Consider the following 27,376-nt stretch of genomic DNA (forward strand, 5'->3'; position numbering starts at 1 on the left):
TTTAAGACCTGTTGGAGTTTTTCTTTACTTCAGGGAAATTAAGTCTGTACTCACCAGGGAATTGGTGGGAGGAAGAAATCAAGGGGAGAGCTGTGTGTTGGATTGCTAGCCTGATTTTGCATTTCCTCTGGGTGAAGAGGAAAGTGCTTTTGTTCCAGGATTGGGAACGGAGAGGGGGAATCACTCTGCGTAGTTTCACAGAGCTTGTGTCTGTGTATCCCTCCAGGAGCACCTGGAGGGGGGAAGGGAATCAGGATTATTTCCCTTTGTTGTGAGACTCAAGGGATTTGGGTCTTGGGGTCCCCAGGGAAGGTTTTTCAGTGGGACCAGAGTGCCCCAAAACACTCTAATTTTTTGGGTGGTGGCAGCAGGTACCAGGTCCAAGCTGGTAACTAAGCTTGGAGGTTTTCATGCTAACCCCCATATTTTGGACGCTAAGGTCCAAATCTGGGACTAAGGTTATAACATGGTGGCAGCGGTGGGATGATAGACAGAATCCAGAAGCCAGTAGGAATATTATATTTTTCTTTTCTCTGCTAAGGGCTTTTTAGCAGAGAGAAACAATTGGTTTTAAAAGGGAACCAGAGAGAATTTTTTTTTCTGCTCTATCTGGCAGTTTGTGGCTTGCATAATAAGCAAGAAGCCATTACCAAACTGTTAAGGGTCTTTTGTCATGCAATAGCCCTCCCATTAGGAGGCAAGTACCAGCACTTATATGCATGCAAATAAAGTGGTTTTTCTGGTTTCCCTTCATTGAACATTAGCTAGAGAGAGAAAAGGAAAAAAGCACTGTTGCTAGGCAGACTTCAGGAGGCAACAGAGAGCCTGCAGTTCAGAAGAGAAACACCGGAGGGCACCCCAACACAAGAAAACAGGAATCATGACTTCTAAGGCAAAAATTGAGGCCGAAGAGCAATTCAAAGACGCTGAACACAGGCGACAAATGGAAATGAAAGAAAGAGAAGAACAGATCAGAGAGGCCGCCTACCAAAGAGAACAGGCAGCCTTCCAAAGAGAACAGGCAGCCCAAGAGGCAGCACACAAAAGAAAACTAGAAGAAGAAGAGGTAGCCTACCGAAGGAAACAAGCAGAAGATGAGTTGGCCCACAGAAGGAAGCAAGAAGAAGAAGAGGCGGCCCACCGCCGAGACATGGAAAAACAACAAAAACAAATGGAAAAAGAAAATGAAGAGAAGGAAAAACAGAGAAAACATGAACTGGATTTGGCAAAAGCTGGGCTGCATGTGCCAGCCAACCCTAACAACCCGGCGCCAATTATTGCTCCACAGCACAGGAAATTTCCCACCTACAAGGCAGGTGATGACACCGAGGCCTTCTTGGAAAATTTTGAAAGAGCTTGTCTTGGGTACAGCATCCCCGAAGACCAGTACATGGTAGAATTAAGGCCACAACTCAGTGGACCTTTAGCAGAGGTGGCAGCTGAAATGCCTAAGCTGCAAATGAACGACTATAAACTTTTTCAAACCAAGGCCAGATACAGGATGGGGATAACCCCAGATCATGCCCGTCGGCGCTTCAGAACCCAAAAATGGAAACCAGAGGTGTCATTTCCCAAACACGCCTACTACATTGCAAAAAACTATGAGGCCTGGCTAACAGGAAACAACATTCAAACCTTGGAAGAAGTGAACCTCCTCATACAAATGGAGCAGTTCTTGGATGGTGTTCCTGAAGACATCACACAGTACATACAAGATAGAAATCCCAAAGATATCGCTGAGGCGGGGGAGATTGGAGCCAAATGGATGGAACTGGCAGAAAGCAAGAAAGCTACTGTCAAGGGGAACGATTACCCCAGGGGGCACACAGACCATAAACCCTACAACCGAGGACAGCCAAAGACCCCACATACCACCCAAGTAAAGCCACAGATACCCTACCCTTCAACCTCACCAGTCTCCAGTAACTCACCTCGGCCCAGTGACCCATCAGATGGAAGATGCTTTAAGTGTAATGAACTGGGACATATCAAGGCCAACTGTCCCAAGAACACCATGCGAGTGCAATTCATTACACCACCATCACCCCAAAGATCCCCAGGCCCAGATGCCTCTCAAATACCCTTGGAGCGAAGGGAAAATTTGAGAGTGGGCGGAAAGAAGGTTACTGCGTGGAGAGACACGGGGGCACAAGTGTCAGCTATCCACCAATCCTTCGTAGACCCCAAATTCATCAACCCAAAGGCCAAAGTTACAATTTACCCCTTCATGTCACAAGCTGTAGACTTGCCTACAGCTCAACTGCCTGTCCAGTACAAAGGCTGGTCAGGAATGTGGACTTTTGCAGTCTATGACAATTATCCTATCCCCATGCTACTGGGGGAAGACTTGGCCAACCAGGTGAGGCGGGCCAAGAGAGTGGGAATGGTTACACGTAGCCAAACCAGGCAAGCTTCCAGACCCATTCCTGTTCCTGAGCCATCCACAGACGCCCCGTCTGTGTTACCAGAAACCCAGACAGAGGTAGTGGACCCGGATTCCATGCCTACCACTGAAACAGCCACAGCATCTCCAGTCCCAGGCCCGGAACTGGAACAGCAACCAGCACCAGCAAGTGCAACCACATCTTCAAACTCAACGCCAGAGGGCGCCAGCGAGCCAGAACTGGCAGAAGCAACAGACAGCCATACCCAAAAGGCTCAGCCAGAGCCTGAAATACCCTCAGGTGCACCAGCGGAGAGCGGTTCACCAGCAACGGAAACAACCCCATCACCTACATCGCTTCCAGAGGGACCAAGCCCAAGTCCACAGTCTGAGGAAGAACTGGTGACCCCAGCCTCAAGGGAACAGTTCCAGGCTGAGCAGGAAGCAGATGACAGCCTTCAGAAAGCTTGGGCGGCGGCACGGAGCACCCCACCGCCTCTCAGCTCTTCTAATCGATCCCGGTTTGTTATAGACCAAGGACTTTTATACAAGGAAATTCTTTCCGTTGGACACCGGGAAGAATGGCAGCCGCAAAAACAGTTGGTGGTTCCAACTAAGTACCGGGGGAAGCTCTTAAGCTTAGCCCATGATCATCCCAGTGGCCATGCTGGGGTGAACAGAACCAAGGACCGGTTGGGGAAGTCCTTCCACTGGGAGGGGATGGGCAAGGACGTTGCCAAGTATGTCCGGTCTTGTGAGGTATGCCAAAGAGTGGGTAAGCCTCAAGACCAGGTCAAGGCCCCTCTCCAGCCACTCCCCATAATTGAGGTCCCATTTCAGCGAGTAGCTGTGGATATTCTGGGCCCTTTCCCAAAAAAGACGCCCAGAGGAAAGCAGTATGTACTAACTTTAGTAGACTTTGCTACCCGATGGCCAGAAGCAGTAGCTCTAGGCAACACCAGGGCTAACACTGTGTGCCTGGCCCTAACAAACATCTTTGCCAGGGTAGGTTGGCCCTCTGACATCCTTACAGATTCAGGGTCTAATTTCCTGGCAGGGACCATGGAAAAACTGTGGGAAACTCATGGGGTGAATCACTTGGTTGCCACCCCGTACCACCATCAAACCAATGGCCTGGTGGAAAGGTTCAATGGAACTTTGGGAGCCATGATACGAAAATTCATCAACGAATTCTCCAATAATTGGGACCTAGTGTTGCAGCAGTTGCTGTTTGCCTACAGGGCTGTACCACATCCCAGTTTAGGGTTTTCACCATTTGAACTTGTGTATGGTCACGAGGTTAAGGGGCCATTACAGTTGGTGAAGCAGCAATGGGAGGGGTTTACGCCTTCTCCAGGAACTAACATTCTGGACTTTGTAAGCAACCTACAAAGCACCCTCCGACACTCTTTAGCCCTTGCTAGAGAGAACCTAAAGGATGCTCAGAAAGAGCAAAAGGCCTGGTATGACAGACATGCCAGAGAACGTTCCTTCAAGGTAGGAGACCAGGTTATGGTCTTGAAGGCGCAACAGGCCCATAAGATGGAAGCATCATGGGAAGGGCCATTCACAGTCCAAGAGCGCCTGGGAACTGTAAACTATCTCATAGCATTTCCCAATTCCTCACTAAAGCCTAAAGTGTACCATGTTAATTCTCTCAAGCCTTTCTATTCCAGAGACTTACAGGTTAGTCAGTTTACAGTCCAGGGAGATGATGCTGAGTGGCCTGACGGTGTCTACTACGACGGGAAAAAAGATGGTGGCGTGGAAGAGGTGAACCTCTCAACCACCCTGGAACGTCTGCAGCGGCAACAAATCAAGGAGCTGTGCACTAGCTGCGCCCCATTGTTCTCAGCCACCCCAGGACGGACTGAACGGGCATACCACTCCATTGATACAGGTAATGCTCACCCAGTCAGAACCCCACCCTACCGAGTGTCTCCTCATGCCCAAGCTGCTGTAGAACGGGAGATCCAGAACATGCTACAGATGGGTATAATCCGCCCATCGACCAGTGCATGGGCATCTCCAGTGGTTCTGGTACCCAAACCACATGGGGAAATACGCTTTTGCGTGGACTACCGTAAGCTAAATGCGGTAACTCGTCCGGACAACTATCCAATGCCACGCACTGATGAGCTATTGGAGAAGTTGGGACGTGCCCAGTTCATCTCTACAATAGACTTAACCAAGGGGTACTGGCAAGTACCGCTAGATGAACCTGCCAAGGAGAGGTCAGCATTCGTCACCCATGCGGGGGTGTATGAATTCAATGTCCTTCCTTTCGGCCTTCGAAATGCACCCGCCACCTTCCAGAGGCTGGTAGACGGTCTACTAGCTGGACTGGGAGAATTTGCAGTTGCCTACCTCGATGATGTGGCCATTTTTTCAGACTCCTGGCCCGAACACCTACTACACCTGGAAAAGGTCTTTGAGCGCATCAGGCAGGCAGGACTAACTGTTAAGGCCAAAAAGTGTCAAATAGGCCAAAACAGAGTGACTTACCTGGGGCACCAGGTGGGTCGAGGAACCATAAACCCCCTACAGGCCAAGGTGGATGCTATCCAAAAGTGGCCTGTCCCAAGGTCAAAGAAACAGGTCCAATCCTTCTTAGGCTTGGCCGGATACTACAGGCGATTTGTACCACACTACAGCCAAATCGCTGCCCCATTGACCGACCTAACCAAAAAGACCCAGCCAAATGCCGTTAAGTGGACTAATGAGTCTCAAAAGGCCTTTACTCAGCTTAAGGCGATGCTCATGTCTGACCCTGTGCTCAGGGCCCCGGACTTTAACAAGCCATTCCTAGTAACCACAGATGCATCTGAGCGTGGTATAGGAGCAGTGCTCATGCAGGAAGCAACAGATCACAACTTCCATCCTGTCGTGTTTCTCAGCAAGAAACTGTCTGAGAGGGAAAGTCACTGGTCAGTCAGTGAAAAGGAATGCTATGCCATTGTGTACGCCCTGGAAAAGCTATGCCCATATGTTTAGGGACGGCGGTTCAAACTACAAACTGACCATGCTGCACTGAAGTGGCTTCATACTGCCAAGGGGAACAACAACAAACTTCTTCGTTGGAGTTTAGCTCTCCAAGATTTTGATTTTGACATTCAACACATCACAGGAGCTTCTAACAAAGTTGCTGATGCACTCTCCCGTGAGAGTTTCCCAGAATCCAGTAGTTAAAAAGTGTTCTTAACATGTAAAAGTCTGTTAGTTATATACTTAGTAGTATATGTAAAGGTGCATGTGTTGTATTGATCTGTTTATTTTCAAGTTCTAGAAGGAAATTGCCGCCAGTGAGCTTCCCCACTGTCTGCAATTTGGGGGGCGTGTCATAAACAGATAGCTAAGGGTTAATGTCTCTTTCACCTGAAACACCTGACCAGAGAACCAATCAGGAAACCGGATTTTTTCAACTTTGGGTGGAGGGAATTGTGTGTCTGAGTCTTTTGTCTGTCTGCCTGCTTCCTCTGAGCTTTGGAGAAGTAGTTCTGTTTTCTAGTCTTCTGTTTCTAAGTATAAGGACAAAGAGATCAGATAGTAAGTTCTATGGTTTCTTTTCTTTGGTATTTGCATGAATATAAGTGCTGGAGTGCTTTGATTTGTCTTCTTTTTGAATAAGGCTGTTTATTCAATATTCTTTTAAGAAATTGCCCTGTATTGTGTCATCTGAATACAGAGAGACTATTTGTATTTTTTCTTACTTTTTTATATAAAGTTTTCTTTTAAGACCTGTTGGAGTTTTTCTTTACTTCAGGGAAATTAAGTCTGTACTCACCAGGGAATTGGTGGGAGGAAGAAATCAAGGGGAGAGCTGTGTGTTGGATTGCTAGCCTGATTTTGCATTTCCTCTGGGTGAAGAGGAAAGTGCTTTTGTTCCAGGATTGGGAACGGAGAGGGGGAATCACTCTGCGTAGTTTCACAGAGCTTGTGTCTGTGTATCCCTCCAGGAGCACCTGGAGGGGGGAAGGGAATCAGGATTATTTCCCTTTGTTGTGAGACTCAAGGGATTTGGGTCTTGGGGTCCCCAGGGAAGGTTTTTCAGTGGGACCAGAGTGCCCCAAAACACTCTAATTTTTTGGGTGGTGGCAGCAGGTACCAGGTCCAAGCTGGTAACTAAGCTTGGAGGTTTTCATGCTAACCCCCATATTTTGGACGCTAAGGTCCAAATCTGGGACTAAGGTTATAACACCAACTCTTGTGAATCTCACAATATTTGGTGGTGTTCATAGAGCCTAGTCCTGAAGTCAAGTCAAGAATCTCTGCTTTCATTTTAAAATAAAAAGTTTCCAGGCCTCATTGTTGCGGAAATAGGTGAATCCTAAAGGTTAAAAAAAAAATAATAATAATAACCCCAGAAGGCAAGTAAAAACAACAACAACCCAGCTTTACTGATTTTTCAAGATTTTTAAGCCAGTCTCACGGTTTTAGTGGCTTGATTTATAATCTTTGAACATTTGGGGTTGGCAGTCCAGTAGCATCCAGCCTGCTGTGGTGGAGTGACAGCTGGGAACAGAGTCATCCTTTGCAATGAGACAATTAAACTACTTTATCAAAAATAAAGGCAAAACTGTGCATAAGTCCTAGTAATTTGTAGATTTTGTTTCCTTGATAATGATGGTGAATGAATCATTCATAATTGCTCTTATTTACAAATTAAAAAGGCAGGAAATACTAAAGTTAAGGTGCCTATGGCAATGTTAACTCAGCCACACTAAGCATTGCCATGTGTAGTAGCTTTTGTTTCTGTTCTTTGTTGTTAAATATTTCTAAGAAAATTACCCCTCAGGAATGAAGGAGTTAATGGTGCCCCCTGAACAGCATACCACTGTCATTTCTAGTGCTTAACCTTTGGTAGGTTGTTTTGCAACATTAGCACAAACTTTTAAAATATTTATTTCACCCAAGTCACCTTCTAAACATTTTGGCCATGTTCCCACAACACTCACCTTGGTGTCCCTTTGATCTGGTGGGTGGGGGGTGTCATAAACAGATAGCTAAGGGTTAATGTCTCTTTCACCTGAAGCACCTGACCAGAGGACCAATCAGGAAACCGGATTTTTTCAACTTTGGGTGGAGGGAATTTTGTGTCTGAGGTCTTTGTCTGTCTGTCTGCTTTCTCTGAGCTTTGGAGAAGTAGGTTCTGCTTTCTAATCTTCTGTTTCTAAGTGTAAGGACAAAGAGATCAGATAGTAAGTTATATGGTTTCTTTTCTTTGGTATTTGCATGAATATAAGTGCTGGAGTGCTTTGATTTGTATTCTTTTTGAATAAGGCTGTTTATTCATATTTCTTTTAAGCAATTAACCCTGTATTTGTCACCTTAATACAGAGAGACCATTTGTATGTATTTTTCTTTCTTTTTTATATAAAGCTTTCTTTTTAAAACCTGTTAAAGTTTTCTTTACTGGGAAATTTCAGGGAAATTGAGTCTGTACTCACCAGGGAATTGGTGGGAGGAAGAAATCAGGGGGAGATCTGTGTGTGTTGGATTTGCTAGCCTGATTTTGCATGCCCTCTGGGTGAAGAGGAAAGTGCTTTTGTTTCCAGGACTGGGAACGGAGAGGGGGAGTCACTCAGTTTGGATTCACAGAGCTTGTGTCTGTGTATCTCTCCAGGAGCACCTGGAGGGGGGAAGGGAAAAAGGATTATTTACCTTTGTTGTGAGACTCAAGGGATTTGGGTCTTGGGGTCCCCAGGGAAGGTTTTTTTCAGGGGGACCGGAGTGCCCCAAAATACTCTAATTTTTTGGGTGGTGGCAGCAAGTACCAGGTCCAATCTGGTAACTAAGCTTGGAGGTTTTCATGCTAACCCCCATATTTTGGACGCTAAGGTCCAAATCTGGGACTAGAGTTATGATAGGGGGAGAAATGGGCTTTGCACAACACAGCAAAATGTGTCAATCATCTAGAGAGACAAGGAGGGTGAGATAATATCTTTTATTGGACCAACAGAAGCTGGTTCAGTAAAAGATATTACCTCACCTACCTTGTCTCTCTAATATCCTGGGACTGACATGGCTACAACAACACTGCATACATCAGTGAGTTAGAACCCTCTGGAGATTGAGTTTTACACCCAAATTTGAATACACCAGTTCAAAGTAGGCTCAAATCCATTTTATCCTGCTCTGACAACGGATTAACAGCACCTTGAAATATAACATTACACTAAAAAAGGGAGAAAGAATTGCTTGACCCCGCCTTGCTTTGTTTGTCAACTTTATTAGCCTACAAAACTCAGCATACATGACATTGTACCAAAGTTTAAACTTCACTGTGCAGAAAGGTACATCTTATTATGTTCTATACTCTATTTGTTAAAGATGAAAGTGCACCTCCAGAAGATATAGAGAAGGTTGCAAAGCATGTTCTAGACGTAAACCTTCCAAGGACTCCACAAAAGCTAACAAATATGCTTGATAAAATCAGGAACCTTGTGACACACTGTGAGGACTATGAAATAAATGTGAACAAGTTAAATAACCAAAGGAAAGATGCTCACAACTTCTGGTGGAAGCAAAACAAGCTGAGTGAGTAGAATATTCTCTTACTGATGTGATAAATCTAAATGAAATTGCAGTGCAAGTACCAAGGGCAAATTCATTAGTGAGGTCATTCAGTATGCCAGCCACCAGGTGGAAGGGCTACACAGCAGATAAGTTCAGGGCTTTCCTTACAGCATGTTCCTACTTTTCATTTGCACTGGAGCCTCCCTCCAATGGTAATGATCTGACACCTTTCTCACTACACAAAGCTATGTAAACCATCAAAGGCTACAGCCCAGATCGTCTCATGTATTTAGACACCTAACTCCCATTGATGGAAGATAGGCTCCTAAAAACCTTTGAGGATCTGGGCCTACATCTCTGCTAGCTCTTGACTGCTCTGCCTGCTGAACTAGCCAAGCAGAATTGTCAACCCAAGGAAGCTCTTCACTTCATTTGAGACCTCATTCATTGAGAGGTTTGAATGGTGATATGCAACCAGAGTAGGAATGTGTGGAGAAGGAAAATGTATTCAGCTCCTTGGCCTCCTGAATGATAGCGCAGCATAAGCCAGCCTGCCACATCACACCCCAAACTTAACTTTCAAGTCTATCTCGATTTCTCTTTTTGATGGGTTGCTTTCCCATCCCATTGGGCACAGCAATTCTAGATTTTTGGAAGAGCTGGTGAATACTGGGCTCAAGGAACCAGGGGACTAGTAATGCATTTCTGGGTTTGGGGGTATAAAGGGATTTGAGGATATGCCTTTTACTGGATTTACACATTACAATATTATACAACTATTTTAGGGAAGCAGCAAAAGCTCTGCCACCTCTTGACGAACTGATAAATAACCTGAAGGAAGCTGAAAGCACGAAAGGACAAACCAAAGACACCTTCGTAAGGTTAAATGGAGAGATACAAGAAATTAAGACAAAAATCTCACAGGTATCTTCATGTACAATGTTGCCAATGATTATAGCTTTTTTAATCCATTTATTGTGTGATGTTATGTTATGATTCTTGCAATTCACTTAAATTACAGCCTGTTTCTAAAATCTGGATTGCGACCAAAGATCTCAAAGATACTGCAGATTTAGACCAGTGTAAATGTGAACAGATTTTGGCCCAGATATAGCACCAGTTCCACTTTAAAGAGGACTTGTTAATCTGTTTGCCTTAATATCATTCAGTGGTGAGTTTTGCAGGTTAGTTATACATTGCATAAAGGGAGTATGGCCTTCTGGTTGTTTTCCTATAGACTGAGAATCAAGTGAATAAGACAAGTGATGAACTAAAGGACTTTTCAGAAAAACAGTCTGAGCTGGAAGTTGAAATTGCTATGCTGCAGAGGAAAATGCTGATGAATGGGAACCAGGCTGCAAATGCAAAAGCAGATGCAGAACAGGCACAAAAGCAAGCTATGGACACAGATAAAGTAATGTATTTCTGTCACATATTCAAGAAAGAAAATTGCTGCCCTTCCCACATGTTTTTTGCTATTTTTGAATGAAAAGTGTAGTGTAAATATGCATATATGCGCCTCCCAAGATTTATTTACATTTTCCATTATGCCATCCAGTTTAGAGTTGCACAGAATCAGAAGCATTTCCTTCCCATTTTAACTTACCCAGCAAACAATAGTCCTGTTTACTTACATCAATTTAAACAAACACAAATCTTGTGCCAGACTGTGATATCCTTACTCCCATTGAATAGCACATTACATCCTGGGGCAAGATACTACTCACTGGGAGGAAAGGTATCACAATCTTGTCCCTTGCATTTAACACATTTGACTTCAGAGAAAACTGTTTTGTTTTTCCCCCTTGATGCTCAATATAGCTCAAATTCTTAAGTACCCACTGAGCTAGGTAGAAGTTTTCCAGAATTCTGTGTATGGCTAACAAAGAGCCACAGATCAAAAGCCAAAGTATGCACTGAATGAGCCTCTACACTACATGAAATCCAGCAGAAATCAAATTGCAACCTTCACAGTAACCAAAACCAAGCAGGCATGGAGCCAGAAAGTAAATATTATTAAACCAAATTTGTAAAAATTATGCTATGCCTAGTTCATTAAAACTGAATTGAGGCTTGTGTCTAAAATGGAAGCAAACACAAAACCAATAAAGGGAAATAAACTAGGAATAACACAATCTTTTAAAATTCTGCTTAAATTATGTTTATTTTTCCAGCTCCATCCTCTCTTTATTTTGGATTGTTCAACAGGCAAGACTGTTTTTATTTTGATTTCTGCTAGATTTTGCATTTTCAGGGCTTCATCCAATGCATATTTATCCTGGGTGAGTTTTAGATTTAAAAGAATGAACGACATAATGTGTGAAACAGAGAGGAGTGGTAAATGAGGTAGAAAAATCTCTGCTTTCTTCGTAGGTCAAATAAATTACAGGGCACATCATTACACAAAATCAAGTGGGGTTGGTTGGTTTGTTGTTGCAGGAATTTGCAAACCTTAAGAGAAAATACACCATTCTGCAAGAAAAAGTAAAAATAAAAGGGCTTCCAAGAGAAACATTAGAGAAACTGAAGCAGCTGAAAGAAGCAGCAGAGAAACTGGCTGAAGAGACTGAAGAAAAAAATCAAAAGAATAAAAGGTGTCCCACTTTCATTTCCATGCCCAGCAGTGAAATACATATGAAAATGCTGAAAGACAGAAATATAACCTGAAGGCCTTGTCTACACACATACACAGTGCACTACCTTACCTACGATCAGTTTAAAAACCAACATAGTTAAACTGGTGCAAAGTTTCAAACTGGTTACCTTGGTTTAGCTGTGCCTGTACATTTTCTAACACAAGCTGCTATAAGCCAAGCTTAAATCAGTGTAAGCGTGACCACACGAGGTTCTGCAACGATTTAACTGAACTGATTTAAAAACACACTGGTCGCAACAATCCTAAAGCACAATCCTGCCCAGTACTGAGCACCTTTGGTTCCCATTGGAATCAGCAGGTTTGCCTGGCAGATGGGGAAAAGTTATTCAAGTGGTGAAAATTTGGGATGGGTCGGGAGGGGTGGAATATAACAAGTACCACTGGAGACAACGGGAACTGAGGATATTCGGCACCTTGTAAAATCAGGCCCTTTGTGTCCTGATGGGATTCTTTGCATATCTGTAAAGCACAACTGAATGCAAACACCGAGTGGCTGGGACAGGTTGGTGGGATGCTGTTTGAGCATTAGGCTTTTCACAGCTTTCCACTTTTATTAGACAGGTTTCAGAGTGGTAGCCGTGTTAGTCTGTATCAGCAAAAACAATGAGGAGTCCTTCTGGCACCTTAGAATGCCGCAAGGACTCCTTGTTGTTTTTACTTTTATTAGAGTCACAGTCTGTGTGTTAATAGTAAATCACAGTAATATCACCACACTAGCAAACCATCAAAGTACATAGCAGCAGTCTACTGAATGGGCCCAATCCTGCATCCATTGACACATATGGAAGTTTTATCACCGATTTCAAAGAAAGCAGCACTGGGGTCAGCGCTGGGCTTGCTCCTACCAGGCTCTGCGGCCTATAAAAATAACCAATCAGCAAATGCCAGCATGGGAGTAAATTCTTTTGGATGTTAATGGGGGGTAAGAAAGAGAGCACAAGAGAGAATAAACTTTGAGAAAAGCCACTGAAGAAAAATAACCCCGTTCTGTTGTCTCCAAGCATTCCCCAGTCCAAAGGCCCCGAAACTATGATGATGGGAATCTTAGGACTGCACATCATGAAAAAATGCAGTTTTGATTCATCATCAGTGCATGTGTTTTCATGATAAAGACTGGGGGCCTCTGAACAACCCTTGTGTAAATCTGGAGTAACTGCACAGAAGCCAGTGGAATTACCTGTATAAAACTCCCATAAAGGAGAGGAGCATGAGTTATATGGAGCCAGACTGTGAGCCTTTATTTACACTGCTGAGCGCTCAGTTCATTTGAGTCATCGCCACTGAAAGCAGCTGACAAAGACAAGGTCTCCACACACTAAGGCTATGTCTACACTGGCAAGTGACTGACAAAACTTTTGTTGTTCGGAGGTGTTAAAAAAAACACACACACACTCCAAAAAGACAAAAGTTGTCGAGGAAAAGCGCCGCTGTGAACAGCGCTTTGTCAGCAGAAGCAATCTCCTGCCGATAAAGCTAATGCCATTCATGGGGAGTGGAAGTTTTTTTGTGGGCAAGAGAGCTCTCTCCTGCCGACAAACAGTGACTACACTGTGTGCCTTTTTAACGGCATGGCTGTAGTGGCAAAGCTGTGTCGCTAAAAGCTATGTAGCGCAGACAAAGCCTTACTCACAATGGCTAACAATAAAAGCACACTTGGAAAAATAAACATCTTGAAGGCTGTTGTAATCTGCAGATAAAACACACGTGTTCTTATCAAATAGTGTTAGTGGCAACACACATTTCTCCAGGGGAACTATTTGATAACAACACGTGTGTTTTATCCACAGTTTTTACATGCACAACAATAAATGCATCATTAAATGTTACTTTCTTCTTTCAGATTTGGCAAAGAAGCTCTAAGATCTGAATCAGACTAAACAAGATAAGACTGATCAACTAAAGCAACTAGAAGATCAAGTAATAGCCATAAAAAATGACATTACTGAGTAAGAAAACAAATACGCTACATGCAAAAGTTAGGACCTGGTAAAACATCCTGTCTCAAATGGAAATGGAAATTGGCTCAAGCTTCTGTTTTTACCATTTTCTGAACTTTTCAGAATTGAATGGCTGTATTCTGCTAAGCCAGGGCCGCGTACAGTATTTAGATACATGGAATTAGATAATTTTCTTTTGGTTTTCAGTCCAGTTTAATTTACGTGGCACTAGAAAAAAACCTGTTAATAAAATACTCGAAGAAGTTAGCAGGGGCTGTTTTTCATGCTGACTCTTACAGACACGCCCAGCAGTAAGCACACTAGCTCCTCTTGATGAAAAGGGGAGAATCTGAATATAGCTCAGCCACTGACATAGGTAACAGGCTCAAAGGATGCATGCACCACAAGGGCTATTCCCTACTGGGTTTTTCACCTGTTGAAAACCTACCATCACCACCAGGCCTTTCGATGAACCTCCACTCATGCCTGTGAGAGTCCTTGCAATGGCCCTCTGGTGTGTATAGTGACAAATTGTACAGGGTGGTCTGGAAGCTGGGAAGTGTGAGGATGGAGAGTTTACATGGTTGAAGAAAAGGCACCTTTTTCTCTGTCATCCTCCCATGCACACCCTCTGGAAGCTAAGCAGAACTGTCCCCTATGTACCCTCACCACCACCCCTGTCCCCCCATGACAGGGATTTCAGGATTCACTATGAAAATCTGGTCACCTTCGCTGGGACACAGCAGGGAGGAGCAAGCCTTGCTCAGCCCAGTGAAGCATGCAGCCTGTTTGTTCACAGAAGGTATTCTCATGTAGCATCGGACCATTAAAGGACATAGGTGATGGGTTGTAATTTTCCTCTCCCACACTAGGTGGCTGTATACAGATGTTTAAATCCAGTCTTCCCAATGTGACTAGAATAAGTTGTAAATTCACTAACTTTGGTTAAAGAAATATTTTGATCAAAAGCTCGTGTAATATAATTTATCTAATCCACGTGAAAAAAGACAGGTTACAGTGCTGTATAATAAAGATGTCATAGCTATAAAAACCAATGATGCACCTGATTCTGCAAACGCTGCCAGGCATAGTGATTACTACCAGAGCAGTCCTAGTGAGCACTTATGTTTGGTGGGCCAGGTCTACACTACACACTTACTTCAGTATAACTATGTTGCTCAGGAGCGTAAAAAATCTACACTCCTAAGGGTATGTCTACACTACTGGATTATTCCGATTTGACAGAAACCAGTATTTGGAAACAGATTGTATAAAGTCGAGTGCATGCGGCCACACTAAGCACATTAATTCTGCAGTGTGTGTCCATGTACCGAGGCTAGCGTTGACTTCCAGAGTGTTGCACTGTGGGTAGCTATCCCATAGCTATCCCACAGTCTCACCCTCCCATTGGAATTCTGGGTTGAGATCACAATGCATGATAGTGCAAAAACAGTGTCACGGATGATTCTGGGTAAATGTCGTCAGTCAATCCTCCCTCCGTGAAAGCAACAGCAGACAATCATTTCGCGCCTTTTCCCTAGATTGCCCTGGCAGACGCCATAGAATGGCAACCATGGAGCCCGTTTAGCTTTTTTTCACTGTCACCATATGTCTACTGGATGCTGCTGACAGATGCGGTACTTCAGTGCTACACAGCAGTATCTCCTTGCCTTTGCAAGTTAGCAGAGACGGTTACCAGTCCTATTGTACCGTCTGCTGCTTTGCAAGTTGGCAATGACGGTTACCAGTCATATTGTACTTCTGCGGCTGTCAGTGAAGTCGGCCAGGGGCGCATGGACAAAAATGGGAATGACTCCCCAGGTCATTCCCTTCTTTACATTTTGTCTAAAGGTAGAGTCAGTCTTGCCTAGAATATCAGGCAAGTCTACTAAAGAACCAGAGAGGCAAACAGCCGCTGTGGGTCAGAGCCCCAGACATCCCGCAGAAATGATGAGCTGCATGCCATTGTAGGGGGTGCCCCTGCAACAACCCTATCTGTTGCCTCCCTCGTCCCACACCCTTCCTGGGCTACCGTGGCAGTTATCCCCCCATTTGTGTGATGAAGTAATAAAGAATGCATAATAAGAAACAACACTGACTTTATTGAGATAAAATGGGGGGGAGGCAGCCTCCGGTTGCTATGATATTCCAGGCAGGACTGAATCTCCATTAGACATTAAAGGGTGTGGGGGAGAAGCACAGCCTCCAACTGCTATGATATTCCAGGAAGGACTGAATCTCCAGGAGACAAAGCTTAAAGAAGGGAATGACCGGGAGTCATTCCCATTTTTGCCCAGGTGCCCCTGGCCGACCTCACCGAGGCCAGCCAGTCATATAGTACCGTCTGCCATCAGGAAGAGACGGCAATGGGATGCTGCTGTGTAACACTGCAGTACCGTGTCTGCCAGCAGCATCCAGTAGACATACGGTGACACTGAAAAAAAGGCAAGAAACGATTTTTTCCCCTTTTCTTTCACGGAGGGGGGAATTGACGACATATACCCTGAACCACCCGCGACAATGTTTTTGACCCTTCAGGCATTGGGAGCTCAGCCAAGAATGCAAATTATTTTTGGAGACTGCGGGAACTGTGGGATAGCTAGAGTCCTCAGTCCCCCTCCCTCCGTGAGCGTCCATTTGATTCTTTGGCTTTCTGTTACATTTGTCACACAGCACTGTGCTGAGTCCCTGCTGTGGCCTCTATCATAGCCTGGAGATTTTTTCAAATGCTTTGGCATTTTATCTTTTGGAACGGAGTTCTGATAGAATAGATTCATCTCCCCATACAGAGTTCAGATCCAGTATCTCCTGTATGGTCCATGCTGGAGCTCTTTTTTGATTCTGAGACTGCATGGTCACCTGTGCTGATCAAGCGCTCCAAGCTAGGCAAACAGGAAATGAAATTCAAAAGTTCGCGGGGCTTTTCCTGTCTACCTGGCCAGTGCATCCAAGTTCAGATTGCTGTCCAGAGCGGTCACAATGGTGCACTGTGGGATAGCTCCCGGAGGCCAATACCATCGAATTGCGGCCACACTAACCCTAATCCGAAATGGCAATACCGATTTCAGCACTACTCCCCTCATCGGGGAGAAGTACAGATATCGGTATTAAGAGCCCTTTATATTGATATAAAGGGCTTCATTGTGTGGATGGGTGCAGGGTTAATTCTGTTTAATGCTGCTAAATTCGATATAAACTCGTAGTGTAGACCAGGCCTAAGTGACGTAGTTATACTGATCTAACCCCCTGTGTAGATGGCACTATGTTGGCGGGAGAGCATCTCCCACTGATGTAGTTATCCCCCCTCTCATGGAGATGGAGTTATTAAACCAACAGGAGAAATATTTCCCGTCAGCTTAGACCAGGGGTAGGCAATCTATGGCACGTGTGCCAAAGGCAGCACATGAGCTGATTTTCAGTGACACTCACACTGCCTGGGTTCTGGCCACTGTCCGGGGGGCTCTGCATTTTAATTTAATTTTAAATGAAGCTTCTTAAACATTTTTAAAACGTTATTTACTTTACATACAACAATAGTTTAGTTGTATATTATAGACATAGAAAGAGACCTTCGAAAAAGATTAAAATGTATGACCGGTACGCGAAACCTTAAATCAGAGTGAATAAATGAAGACTCGGCACAGTACTTCTGAAAGGTTGCCGATCCCTGGCTTAGATCATCTTCATCAAAAAAGCTACAGCGGTGCCTATGCTGATGCAAGTTTGTAGTATGCACCTGCCCATAGTGTTTATGGAGCAGGGCCCTATATCGCAAAGGGTGTGTCACTTAAATGGTCAAACAAGATACTGATGGTTAACTCAACCCACTCCTGGGGTTCATAAACCCACATCTCAAAGCTCTGATCGAAGATGGGAAAGACCTGTTTAGCTCTAATTAATCTACAACTAAATCAGTGTTTTAAAAAAGTACTAACAGTGCAATGAAAGCATAATCTTAGCAGAATTTGAAATCAATACCTCTATAAGCTACAACTTGTTTGATTACTACTCATGAACACCGAGAGGTATTAGTTTTGCCACTGGAGAATGCCCACATTTTTCATTAGTGCAACACAAACCATTTTGAGAATATTTATTATTAAATAGTGAATATAAAGGACTATGAAGTTTTGAAAATCTGTGTTCTGTGGTTCCTAATATCTCTATTGATGCAGCATTTCAGGAAAATCAGATTTAACATGCTAAGACTTGCTTTTTTCAACAGGAACATGAGAAGAATTTTACAATATAAGACACAAAGATGTGATTTTTTCTTTTTGTACAGGCATGACTAAGGCAAAGCACAGGAAAGAGAAAGCATCAGGCTGGGATATTCAAAGGAGCTGGAGGGAGTTAGACTTCCAAATCCTAGGATTTGAAAATCCCAGTCTCAGTGCTTGGTATTATCAGACAGTACTTCAAACTCTATAATTTTTTGTTTTCTCTATGGAGTAACAATGATCCTAACCTGGGTAAAATTACTACTGTTAACTCTCACCTCCCTTGTCCAATAAAGGATATCCCATTATCTACTTTGTTCAGTTTTTCTGAAGGAACTGTATGGCTACTGCCATGTGCAAAGATCAGCGCTGAGTGTTAAAATGAACCCCAGGCTCTTGCAACCACACCAGCATTTACAGAATTCAGAATTTTCTACAGTAATAAAAGGCTCAACATTACATGTTCTAGTGCTGGGGTGTTGTGTGAAACATTCCTTATCTAAAGGGAAGCAGCATTTTGATCCATAAAAGAGAAAATTCCAGAGTTGTAGCTTTATGTTTATGAGAGCAGAGGTAGTAGGGTGGGGGAATTACTGGAATACATGAGATTGTGGAGATATTCTTATTATTCAACACAAATGTGCTCCAAGGCAGTGCACAATATGTATTAACAGTATAATAGCTTTCATGTGAAAATGATAGAGCCAAACTACAACTTTGATTAATGCTAACAAAGGCATCTTAATGTAGGTATGCAAATAATTTCTGGTTCACTGTTTTACATTTTTATCACTTTTTTAAAAAGTGCTATAACAAAATCAATTAACTCTTGTCGTTGGAAAACACTGCCAATTTGAGTTGTTTACATAAATACATCTCTGTCTAATTCTAGAGAAAAGGTGCTCAACTTTATTTTAGCTTTGAACATGGCCAACTATGTTTTAGCTAAAACTGTGTACATAAAATTAAGAATGAATATTAAAATGCTAGTCCACTCCTGGCTTTGAAAGTCCAATTTTCAAGCTTCTAGAAGGTGGAGGGAGAGGAGAAATTGTCAGCTGGATTTAGTGTGATAGTCAGCAGTGTGATTGTTGCCATATTGTTCTTGCTAAGCTGTAAGGAAGAGTATGTATGGCATAAGGAAGTTGGATAGGACTATATTAAAACTCTTTAGGGGGTACAGTGAAAATGGTGGGCAGAAAAGTGAGAAAGTAAAGAGAATCCCCCAGAAGAATGAAGTTAGCTTAGCATCCAATATCCAGCACTATTCAGAGCTATGTGCACAAGAAAGAAAAGTCACCAGGGAACCACTGGACCAAATACGAGCTCTACAGTCATGCCAAAGCTAGATGTGGGGCCCACTGTAGAAGAGCTAAGCAAGGCCACTGATTTGTATCAGGGCCGGCTTTAGGCCAATTCGCCAGATTCCCTGGAATTGGGCCCTGTGCCTAAGAGGACCCCATGCCTTAGGCGCCTTTTTTTTTTTTTTTAAACTTACCTAGCGATGGTCCGGGGCTTCGATAGCATTTCGGCTGCGGGGGGTGGGGGGTGTCCACTCCAGGGGTCTTCAGCGACATTTCGGCAGCGGGGGGTCCTTCAGTGCCACAGAAGACCCAGAGTGGACCCCCTGCTGCCGAAGTGCCACTGAAGCTCCGGATCACCGCCAGGTATTCAAATCGGGCTCCACCCTTCATAAAGCCGGCCCTGTTTGCTATCAAGTGGCAAGGATCCTGGAAAAGATGGCATCCCAGTGGAAATCCTCAAGTGTGGGAAAGACAGCCTATTATCATATCTTCATCAGCTGCTACTTAAATGCTGGAAAGAGAGTGAGGTACCAAGAGAGCTGTGTGATGTGAACATCATAACTTAGTATAAAAATAAAGGCGAAAAGGGTGACTGCAACAAATACAGGAGTATCTCACTACTAAGTGTAGCAGGAAAAGCTTTCGCAAAAGTCATCTTAGTGCGCCTACAACAGCTGGTGAATCATGTCTACCCCGAATCACACTGTGGATTCAGGGCTGGAAGATCAACTATAGACATATTTTCTCTGCGTCAACTCCAAGAAAAGTGCAGAGAACAAAACCTACCATTATACACCACCTTTGTGGACCTAACCAAAGCATTCAGCACAATCAGCGGAGCAGGTCTATTTGCAATACTAGAAAAGACAGGATGCCCACAAACCCTGTTAAGTCATATCAGGGGCGGCTCTAGGGTTTTTGCCGCACCAAGCTGGCTTCCCTCGGAAGCATGCCTACGGAGGGTCCGCTGGTCCCACAGCTTCAGTGGACCTCCCACAGGTGTGCCTGCGGAGGGTCTGCTGGTCCCGCGGCTACTGCCAAAGCCACGGGAGCGGACTCTCCGCAGGCATGCCTGCGGGAGGTCCACCAAAGCCACGGGACCAGCGGACCCTCCACAGGCAAGCCGCGGAAGGCAGCCTGCCTGCCGCCCTCACGGTGCCGGCAGAATGCCCCTCGCGGCTTGCCGCCCCAAGCACGCGCTTGGCGTGCTGGGGCCTGGAGCCACCGCTGAGTCTTATACGTTCATTCCACAAAATGTGAGAGCAACTGTCCAGTTTGATGAGTCCACTTCAGACAGCTTTGAGATGAAAAGCAGAGTGAAGCAAGGATGTGTTCTTGCCCCTACACTCTTTGGAATCTTCTTGGTACTCTTGAACTATGCGTTTAAGGACATGAAAGATGGAGTGCATCTCCACACAAGATCAGATGGGAAACTCTTCAACCTGTCCCGACTTAAGTCAAAGACCAAGTAAAAGACGTGCTAATCAGGGAACTTCTATTCACTGATGATACTGCCCTCATAGCCTACAATGAAGATCTACTACGAACTCACGGACCGCCTTTCAAGTGCCTGTCAAGCATTTGCTCTCACCATCAACATCAAGAAAATGGTTGTATTAGGACAGGAGGTTCCACAAGATCCGTCAATCACCTTAAATGCAAACCAGCTAGAAGTAGTCCAAAAGTTCAACTATTTGGGTTCTGCAGTGATAACCAATCTCTCACTGGATGAAGAAGTAAATGATTGCATTGGAAAGGCTGCCACCACCTTTAGCAGACTAACTAAAAAAGCATGGAACAACTCAAAGCTTACCATCAAGACCAAAATGCTAGTGCACCAAGCATAACTCTCATGTATGGTGGGGGAAATATGGACAACTTATGCTCATCAGGAGAAAAGGTTAAACAGTTTCCACCTACATTGTTTATGCTGCATACGCAACACCAAATGGCAGGATAAAGTCACCAATGCAGAGGTTCTTTGAAAGGCAAATTTACCAAGTGTGACAGCCCTGCTCAAGCTAAGACGACGGCGCTGGCTGGGCCATCTGAGTAGGTTGGAAGACGGATGCATACCTAAGGACATGCTGTACAGGGAGCTATCAGAGGTAACAAGAACAACAGGATGTCGCAAGCTTCTCTATAAAGACACATGCAAGTGAGATATGAAGGAATTTGAAATTGATCCTGACCATGGAAAATCTTGGCAAGTGATCATAACAAGTGGGGCTATCATCTCCACCAGGGTATCAAAGTCCATGACAGAAGCTGGCTTCTACAGCTTGAAGAGAAAAGAGCCCATAGGAAGCAAGAAGCTCCAAACCAAGATACATTTGCAATAACTGCCAAAGATCATGCAAATTTTGGATTGGACTATTCAGGCACATGAGACATTGCAAATCATCTACATCATAGGCTGCAATTCCCACCGTCTCTCGCAGATTAAAGGACGCCAACAACCAGCATCACAGCATGTTTGTAAGCTTTCTCCATGTGAGCAGTCTCACTGATTTCTCATGAGCATAAAGTTGGGCATCTGTGTAAGCCTTTGCAGGACTGGGGCCATATTCAATCAGTAACTCTTTGAATTACCAGTCCACAATTATGCTCTGCTTTCAGCCTAAATGTTTCCTCTCTCTATTCTCACAGTTTCCAGAAAGCAGCAACCACAGCAGGAGGCAAATACTTCCATCTTTCAGGCCAGCTTACCAGTATCTATTTACTAGTAAAACTTTCTTCTCAGCATTAAGCTAGCTTTGTTGCCTAATGATTAAGCCCATATGTGCCCCTTTCTGGAGCCCAGGGAGTTTAATAATTAGGTCAGAAGAAAAGAGTAGGAGTTGAGAAGTGACTGTTTGCCCCTCTCAGCTGCTCAATCCCCTCCTCCCTGCCTTCCCAGTGATTGATGATGAGGTAGGAAAGCTACCATTACAATAACAAACTGCTCCACTCTCCCAGCAAATCCTGTCTCACCCACATCCCCTCCTGCCCCCACAGAGTCCAGAGGAAGAAAGAAGAATTCTGCATGCAGAAGTGCTCAGTTTCAGTATTCACCACTAATGAGAAACAGCCTTAGGGCCAGACTGCACTTCAAGTAGAACTGTGACTGAGAAGCCAGCTGCAGCACGCTTCCATTTGGTAGGTGAGACCTTAGACATGTGCTGATACATGAGTAAGATCCTCGTGTACATTCAGAGGTCCCATCCACACACATGAACTTTTTACAGTGCTGCTAAAGAGTTAGGGTTATGGCTGGTTAAACACATGATTTACGTCCTGACAGCATATGCTTAATAATTGGTTACTAACTGGTGAATATTAACTGTGCAGTTAGCTGCCTCATCTGGGACATGGTTCAATTCCTGTCAGCAGTCATGCACACTGGTATTTTATTGCATTGACCATTCCAGCTATGCTAATGTTAACTAGTAAGCGGCCATACATCCATCCCACAGTGCACATTCCCTCCACCATGAGGATGCTTTTTGATGTGCCTGATCTCTGGAGATTTTGCCCCAGAGCATGTACCTGGCTCCTTCACCCTGAAGATGTGGGCTGGTTTAAAATTCCCAGCACTCTCTCTTGCTGGACATTGTCTAAATAACTGAACATTGTGAGCTGCAGAACAGCCTCTTCTTCCCATAAATCTAGGCAGAAGGGACAAGGGGGAATAAAATCAAAACACACAGAGGTCTTGGCACAGGCAGCTGCTGCTGAGGCACTATGGGATACTGTGACACACAAGTCCATCTGTAGTTCACTTACTCTGTGTCAGCAATTCTTGTCAGGCCTGCCAGACTCACTACACCTAACACACTGTTGTCATGATATAGACCCAAAAGGTGGCAAGTAACATCATTGGAAAACTAACAGATCATTGATATTCTTATGTGGTGTATGTACAGGGCATGTACAAAGAGTTATGGATATGTGCTAGAATTATGTCCTTAAAATGTGTTGGGCAGGTAATGCATAAGGCCAGTCTGCCCTAAATAGTGGAATGTGTATTTGCTTGGCTGACAATCCTGGTCATCAGGCAGAGACAATGAAGGTGCATTTACATAAAAGGTAAACAAAGCCATCACGCTGACAAAGGGAGGAGGTAACAACTCAACTGTCACCAGTGTGGGGGAGGAACCAGCATGAAGTCTCCACCAGACCACATGGCATCTTTTCCCAGAAGTTGTGAGTTTACTGAACTGCAAAGACAGGGGGTCTGAGTGTCAAATGATAAATAATTGAATCAACTAATGGTATACAATATTACTGTACTATAAAAGTATGCCAGGTAAGATCTTTTATGAAAGCTAATGACACACTGATGATTAATATCATTGCAAAATGTATGTATTAACACTATATAAGGAATTATGAATACTCACTTATATTATGCTTTAAAGTCTGTGACTAAACACAGGATTTTTCCCCAGACAAGAGGGAAGGAAGCTGTCTACCTCTCTGCAATGAAATTAAGGAAGATATGACCAAAACCAATGGAATCCCTATTTACATACGAATCAGAAAGGAGATGAGAAGTCCACAGGAAGGGAAGAACAGCAAAAGGTCATCCTGAGTCGGGGGACAAAACAGTGAGTTTGGGAAGATATAAGGAGAGAGAAGAAACCATCTTGACACCCATCACTGGATAGACACAAGGGGCCAGAGAAAGATGGGTCCTTCAGCCAAGGGGATTGAAGTCTCTGGGAACTGAATATAGGTGAGAAACCGGCTTAGGCAAAGATCTTTCACCTAGGAAGACAAGTGAAACAAGCCCCTTGTACATCTGTGGAAGGTCCTGACTGATAGAAAATGGCAAAGATTAAAAAATTGTTAAGAAATCTCCTTTGAACAAAGACTGTAGCTTGTTAAATTAGGTCTCAGCCATTAGAAAATATTTTTACTTTTATTTGCTTGTGATCATTTTGTCTTTATATCTTGTATTTGAACAAACTTAAAACCTCTTTTTTTGTTAATAAACCTGTTTTATTTTTAGTCTTAGCCATCCTCACGCTATGTTTGAATTGAAGTGATTGTTAACTCCAGTTAAAGGGATAAACTGTGTTTTTGTCTCTTTAAAGGAGCAACAAACCTTATTAATTCTGAGTGTTCCAGGAGAGGGCTGGACATTTCAGGGCAGAGGGTCTTGGGGAAATTTGGGACTGGGGGATGTTGGCGTAAGTAGTTACCAAGGTTGGTGGAGAGCACAGTGGGGTTGCTGGGGTCAGAGCACGGAACTAGGGCTGCACAGCACACACAGGCTCAGGGAACTGCATGTTTGTCTGCATGCTGTTGGGGGCTGGGCTGTGAGCCACAGCAGTAGAGCATTTTAAGGCACCCAAGTTTAAAGGGCAGGTGGTGACAGAATCTCTCACTGGTCTGGATTCCACCCCAAAATGTTACAGATGCCTTCCCAGAATATACTCAAGTAATGGTTAAGCAGAATCATAGAAGTGTAGGATGGGAAGGGAACTCACCTGGTCATCTAGTCCAATCACCTGCGCTCGAGACAGAACTACATAATAACTAGACCATTCCTGACAGGTGTTTGTTTAATCTGTTCTTAAAAGCCTTCAATGATGGAGATTCCACAACCTTCCTAGGCAATTTGTTCCAGTGCTTAACTACCCTGGCACTTAGGAAGTTTTTCCTAATGTCCAACTTTAACCACCTTTGCTGCAATTTAAGCCCATTGCTTCTTGTCCTATCATCAGAAGTTAACGAGAACAATCTTTCACCCTCCTCCTTGTAACGACCTTTCATGTACTTGAAAACTGTTATCATATCGCCTCCCTTAGTCTTCTCTTCAACAGACTAAACAAACTCAATTTTTCGATCTTTCCTCATACATCGTGTTTTCTAGTCATTTAATCATTTTTGTTGCTCACCTCTGGGCTTTCTCCAATTTGTCCACACCTTTCCTGAAATGTGGCACTTAGAACTGAACACAATTCTCCAGCTGATCCTTATCAACGTGAAGTAGAGTGGAAGAATTATTTCTTGTGTCTTGCTTACAACACTCCTGCTAATACATCCCAGAATTATGTTTCCTTTTTTTTGCAACAGTACTACATTGTTGACTCATATTTACCTTATGACCCACTATAACACCCAGATCCCTTTCCGCAGTACTCCTTCTTAGGCAGTCATTTCCCATTTAGTATGTGTGCCACTGATTGTTCCTTCTGAAGTGGAGTACTTGCATTTGTCTTTTATTGAATTTTGCCCTATTTACTTCAGGCCATTTTCTCCAGTTTGTCCAGATCATTTTGAATTTTAATCCTATCCTCCAAAGCACTTGCAACCCCTCCCAGTTTGGTATCATCTGCAAAGTTTATAACTGTACTTTCTATGCCTTTATATAAATAATTTATGAAGATATTGAACAGAACTGGAACCACGACAGATCCCTGTGGGACCCCACTCGATATGCCCTTCCAGTTTGACTGTGAACCACTGATAGCTACTCTCCAGAAAAGGTTTTCTAACCAGCTATCCACCCCCCTTATAGTACAGGGGTGGGCTAACTATGGCCTGTGGGCCAGATCTGGCCCACGAGCTGTTTTAAGCCGGCCTGCAAGCTGCGCCAGAGACTGGGCCCCACTCCAGCCGGGGTGCTGGGTCAGGGGTCAGACCACGCAGCTCAGTCCCACTCCGGCCAGAGCACTGCGTTGGGGGCCACATCACGCGGCTCAGCATTGCTCCACACTCCAAACGGGGAGCAGGGTCAGGGGTCACACCATGCGGCTCCCGGAAGCCACAGCATGGCCCCGCTCCACTTCCTACATGCTCTAATGGCCCCCTCCAGTGCTCCAATGGGACTGTAGAGGTGGTGCCTCCGGATGGGGCAGTGTGCAGAGCCTCCGTGCCACACCTCCGCGTAGAAGCTGGAGAAGGGACATGCTGCTGTTTCTGGGAGCTGCTTGAGGTAAGTGCTGCTCGGAGTCTGCATCCCAGAGCCTCTCCCCATGCCCCAACCCAGCCCTGATCCCCCTCCCACTCTCCATACCCCTTGATCTCAGCCCAGAGCACCCTCCTGCATCTCAAACCTCTCATCCCCAGCCCCACTCCAGAGCCCCCACCCCTTCCCTCACCCTGCCCCAGCCCCGATCCCCCTCCCACCCTCTGAACCCCTCGGTCCCAGCTCAGATCACCCTCCCACACCCCAAACTCTGCATCCCCAACCCCACCCCAGAGCCCACACCCCCTCCTGCACCCCAACCCCAATTTTGTGAGAATTTATGGCTCACCATACAATTTCTATTCCCCAACATGGCCCTCCCTCAGGCCAAAAAGTTTGCTCACCCTTGTTAGAATAGCTCCATCTAGGTTATATTTCCCTAGTTTGTTTATGAGAAGGTCATGTGAGACAGTATTAAAAGCCTTACTAAAGTCAAAATATACCACATTATCATTTTCACCCAACCACAAGGCTTGTTACCCTGTCAAAGAAAGCTATTAGGTGGTTTCACATGATTTGTTCTTGACAAATCTATGTTGACTGTTACTTATTATCTTCTGGGTGTTTGCAAATTGATAGCTTAATTACTTGCTCCATTATCTTTCTGGGTACTAAAATTAAACTGACTAGATCTGTAATTCCCTGGGTTGTTCTATTTTTATTCGCCTTTTTATAGATTGGAACTACGTTTGCCCTCTTCCAGTCCCTTTGAATCTCTCCCATCTTCCCTGAGTTTTTGAAGACAATCACTAATGGCTGCAATGAATGAATGGATGAATGCAAACACACAGCTGTGATGACAGAAAAGCTGCTGTATAGACATAAAGCAAACTGAGTTACTTGCAAATGGTTACAAAACCATAGCTGGAGTTGCAGAGTGGACAGGACTAAAATGGAATCATCTTGCAACTGGGTTGAGGGACAACTGTGTAATAACTAGATCCCTTTATACAGCTCTGTTTGTAGTGAGGAGGACCTTAAGTCCCCACTGGTTGCTCATGTGTGTGTGAGCAGACACACACAGATCACAGAATAAAACAGTCTATTCAGTTCATCTTGTTTTATCCTTTAAAGTTTTACTTCTAGGTTAAAAAGAGTATTTAAAAATTATTTCCCTGTGTTACTAATAATGCCTTAGATTATTGAAACTGCAAACTTCTAACTTTCACCATTTATTTGGTTTGTTTTTCTTCATTACACTTAGCTTTGACAATGAAAACAGACTGGTCAGTTTCTCTTCCCAGTGCTCATATGCTGCAACATTTGGATCACAAACTGCAGGGGAACGATTCAGTCCAACACATACACAACCCCTATTTTGACTGAAATACTTCATGAAAACAGTTTTATTAATATAAGGCTTTGTAAAACCTTTAAAACACACAATTTGAGACCTAAAACT

At 44.2% G+C, this 27,376-nt stretch overlaps 1 protein-coding gene across 1 annotated transcript in view; it reads left to right on the forward strand.

The window, feature by feature from the left end:
- Positions 1 to 13,535, forward strand: part of LAMB4 (laminin subunit beta 4) — a 91,365-nt gene extending 77,830 nt beyond the window's left edge. Inside the window, 7 exon segments of the mRNA XM_030554265.1 lie at positions 8,714 to 8,887; positions 8,890 to 8,920; positions 9,685 to 9,823; positions 10,137 to 10,313; positions 11,339 to 11,473; positions 11,475 to 11,493; positions 13,396 to 13,535. Coding sequence (XP_030410125.1) covers positions 8,714 to 8,887; positions 8,890 to 8,920; positions 9,685 to 9,823; positions 10,137 to 10,313; positions 11,339 to 11,473; positions 11,475 to 11,493; positions 13,396 to 13,535 — 815 coding nt within the window.
- Positions 13,536 to 27,376: the final 13,841 nt, after the last annotated feature.

Source organism: Gopherus evgoodei, chromosome 1 (genome assembly GCF_007399415.2).
Source record: "Gopherus evgoodei ecotype Sinaloan lineage chromosome 1, rGopEvg1_v1.p, whole genome shotgun sequence".
In the NCBI taxonomy this organism is placed as follows: Eukaryota; Metazoa; Chordata; order Testudines; family Testudinidae; genus Gopherus; species Gopherus evgoodei.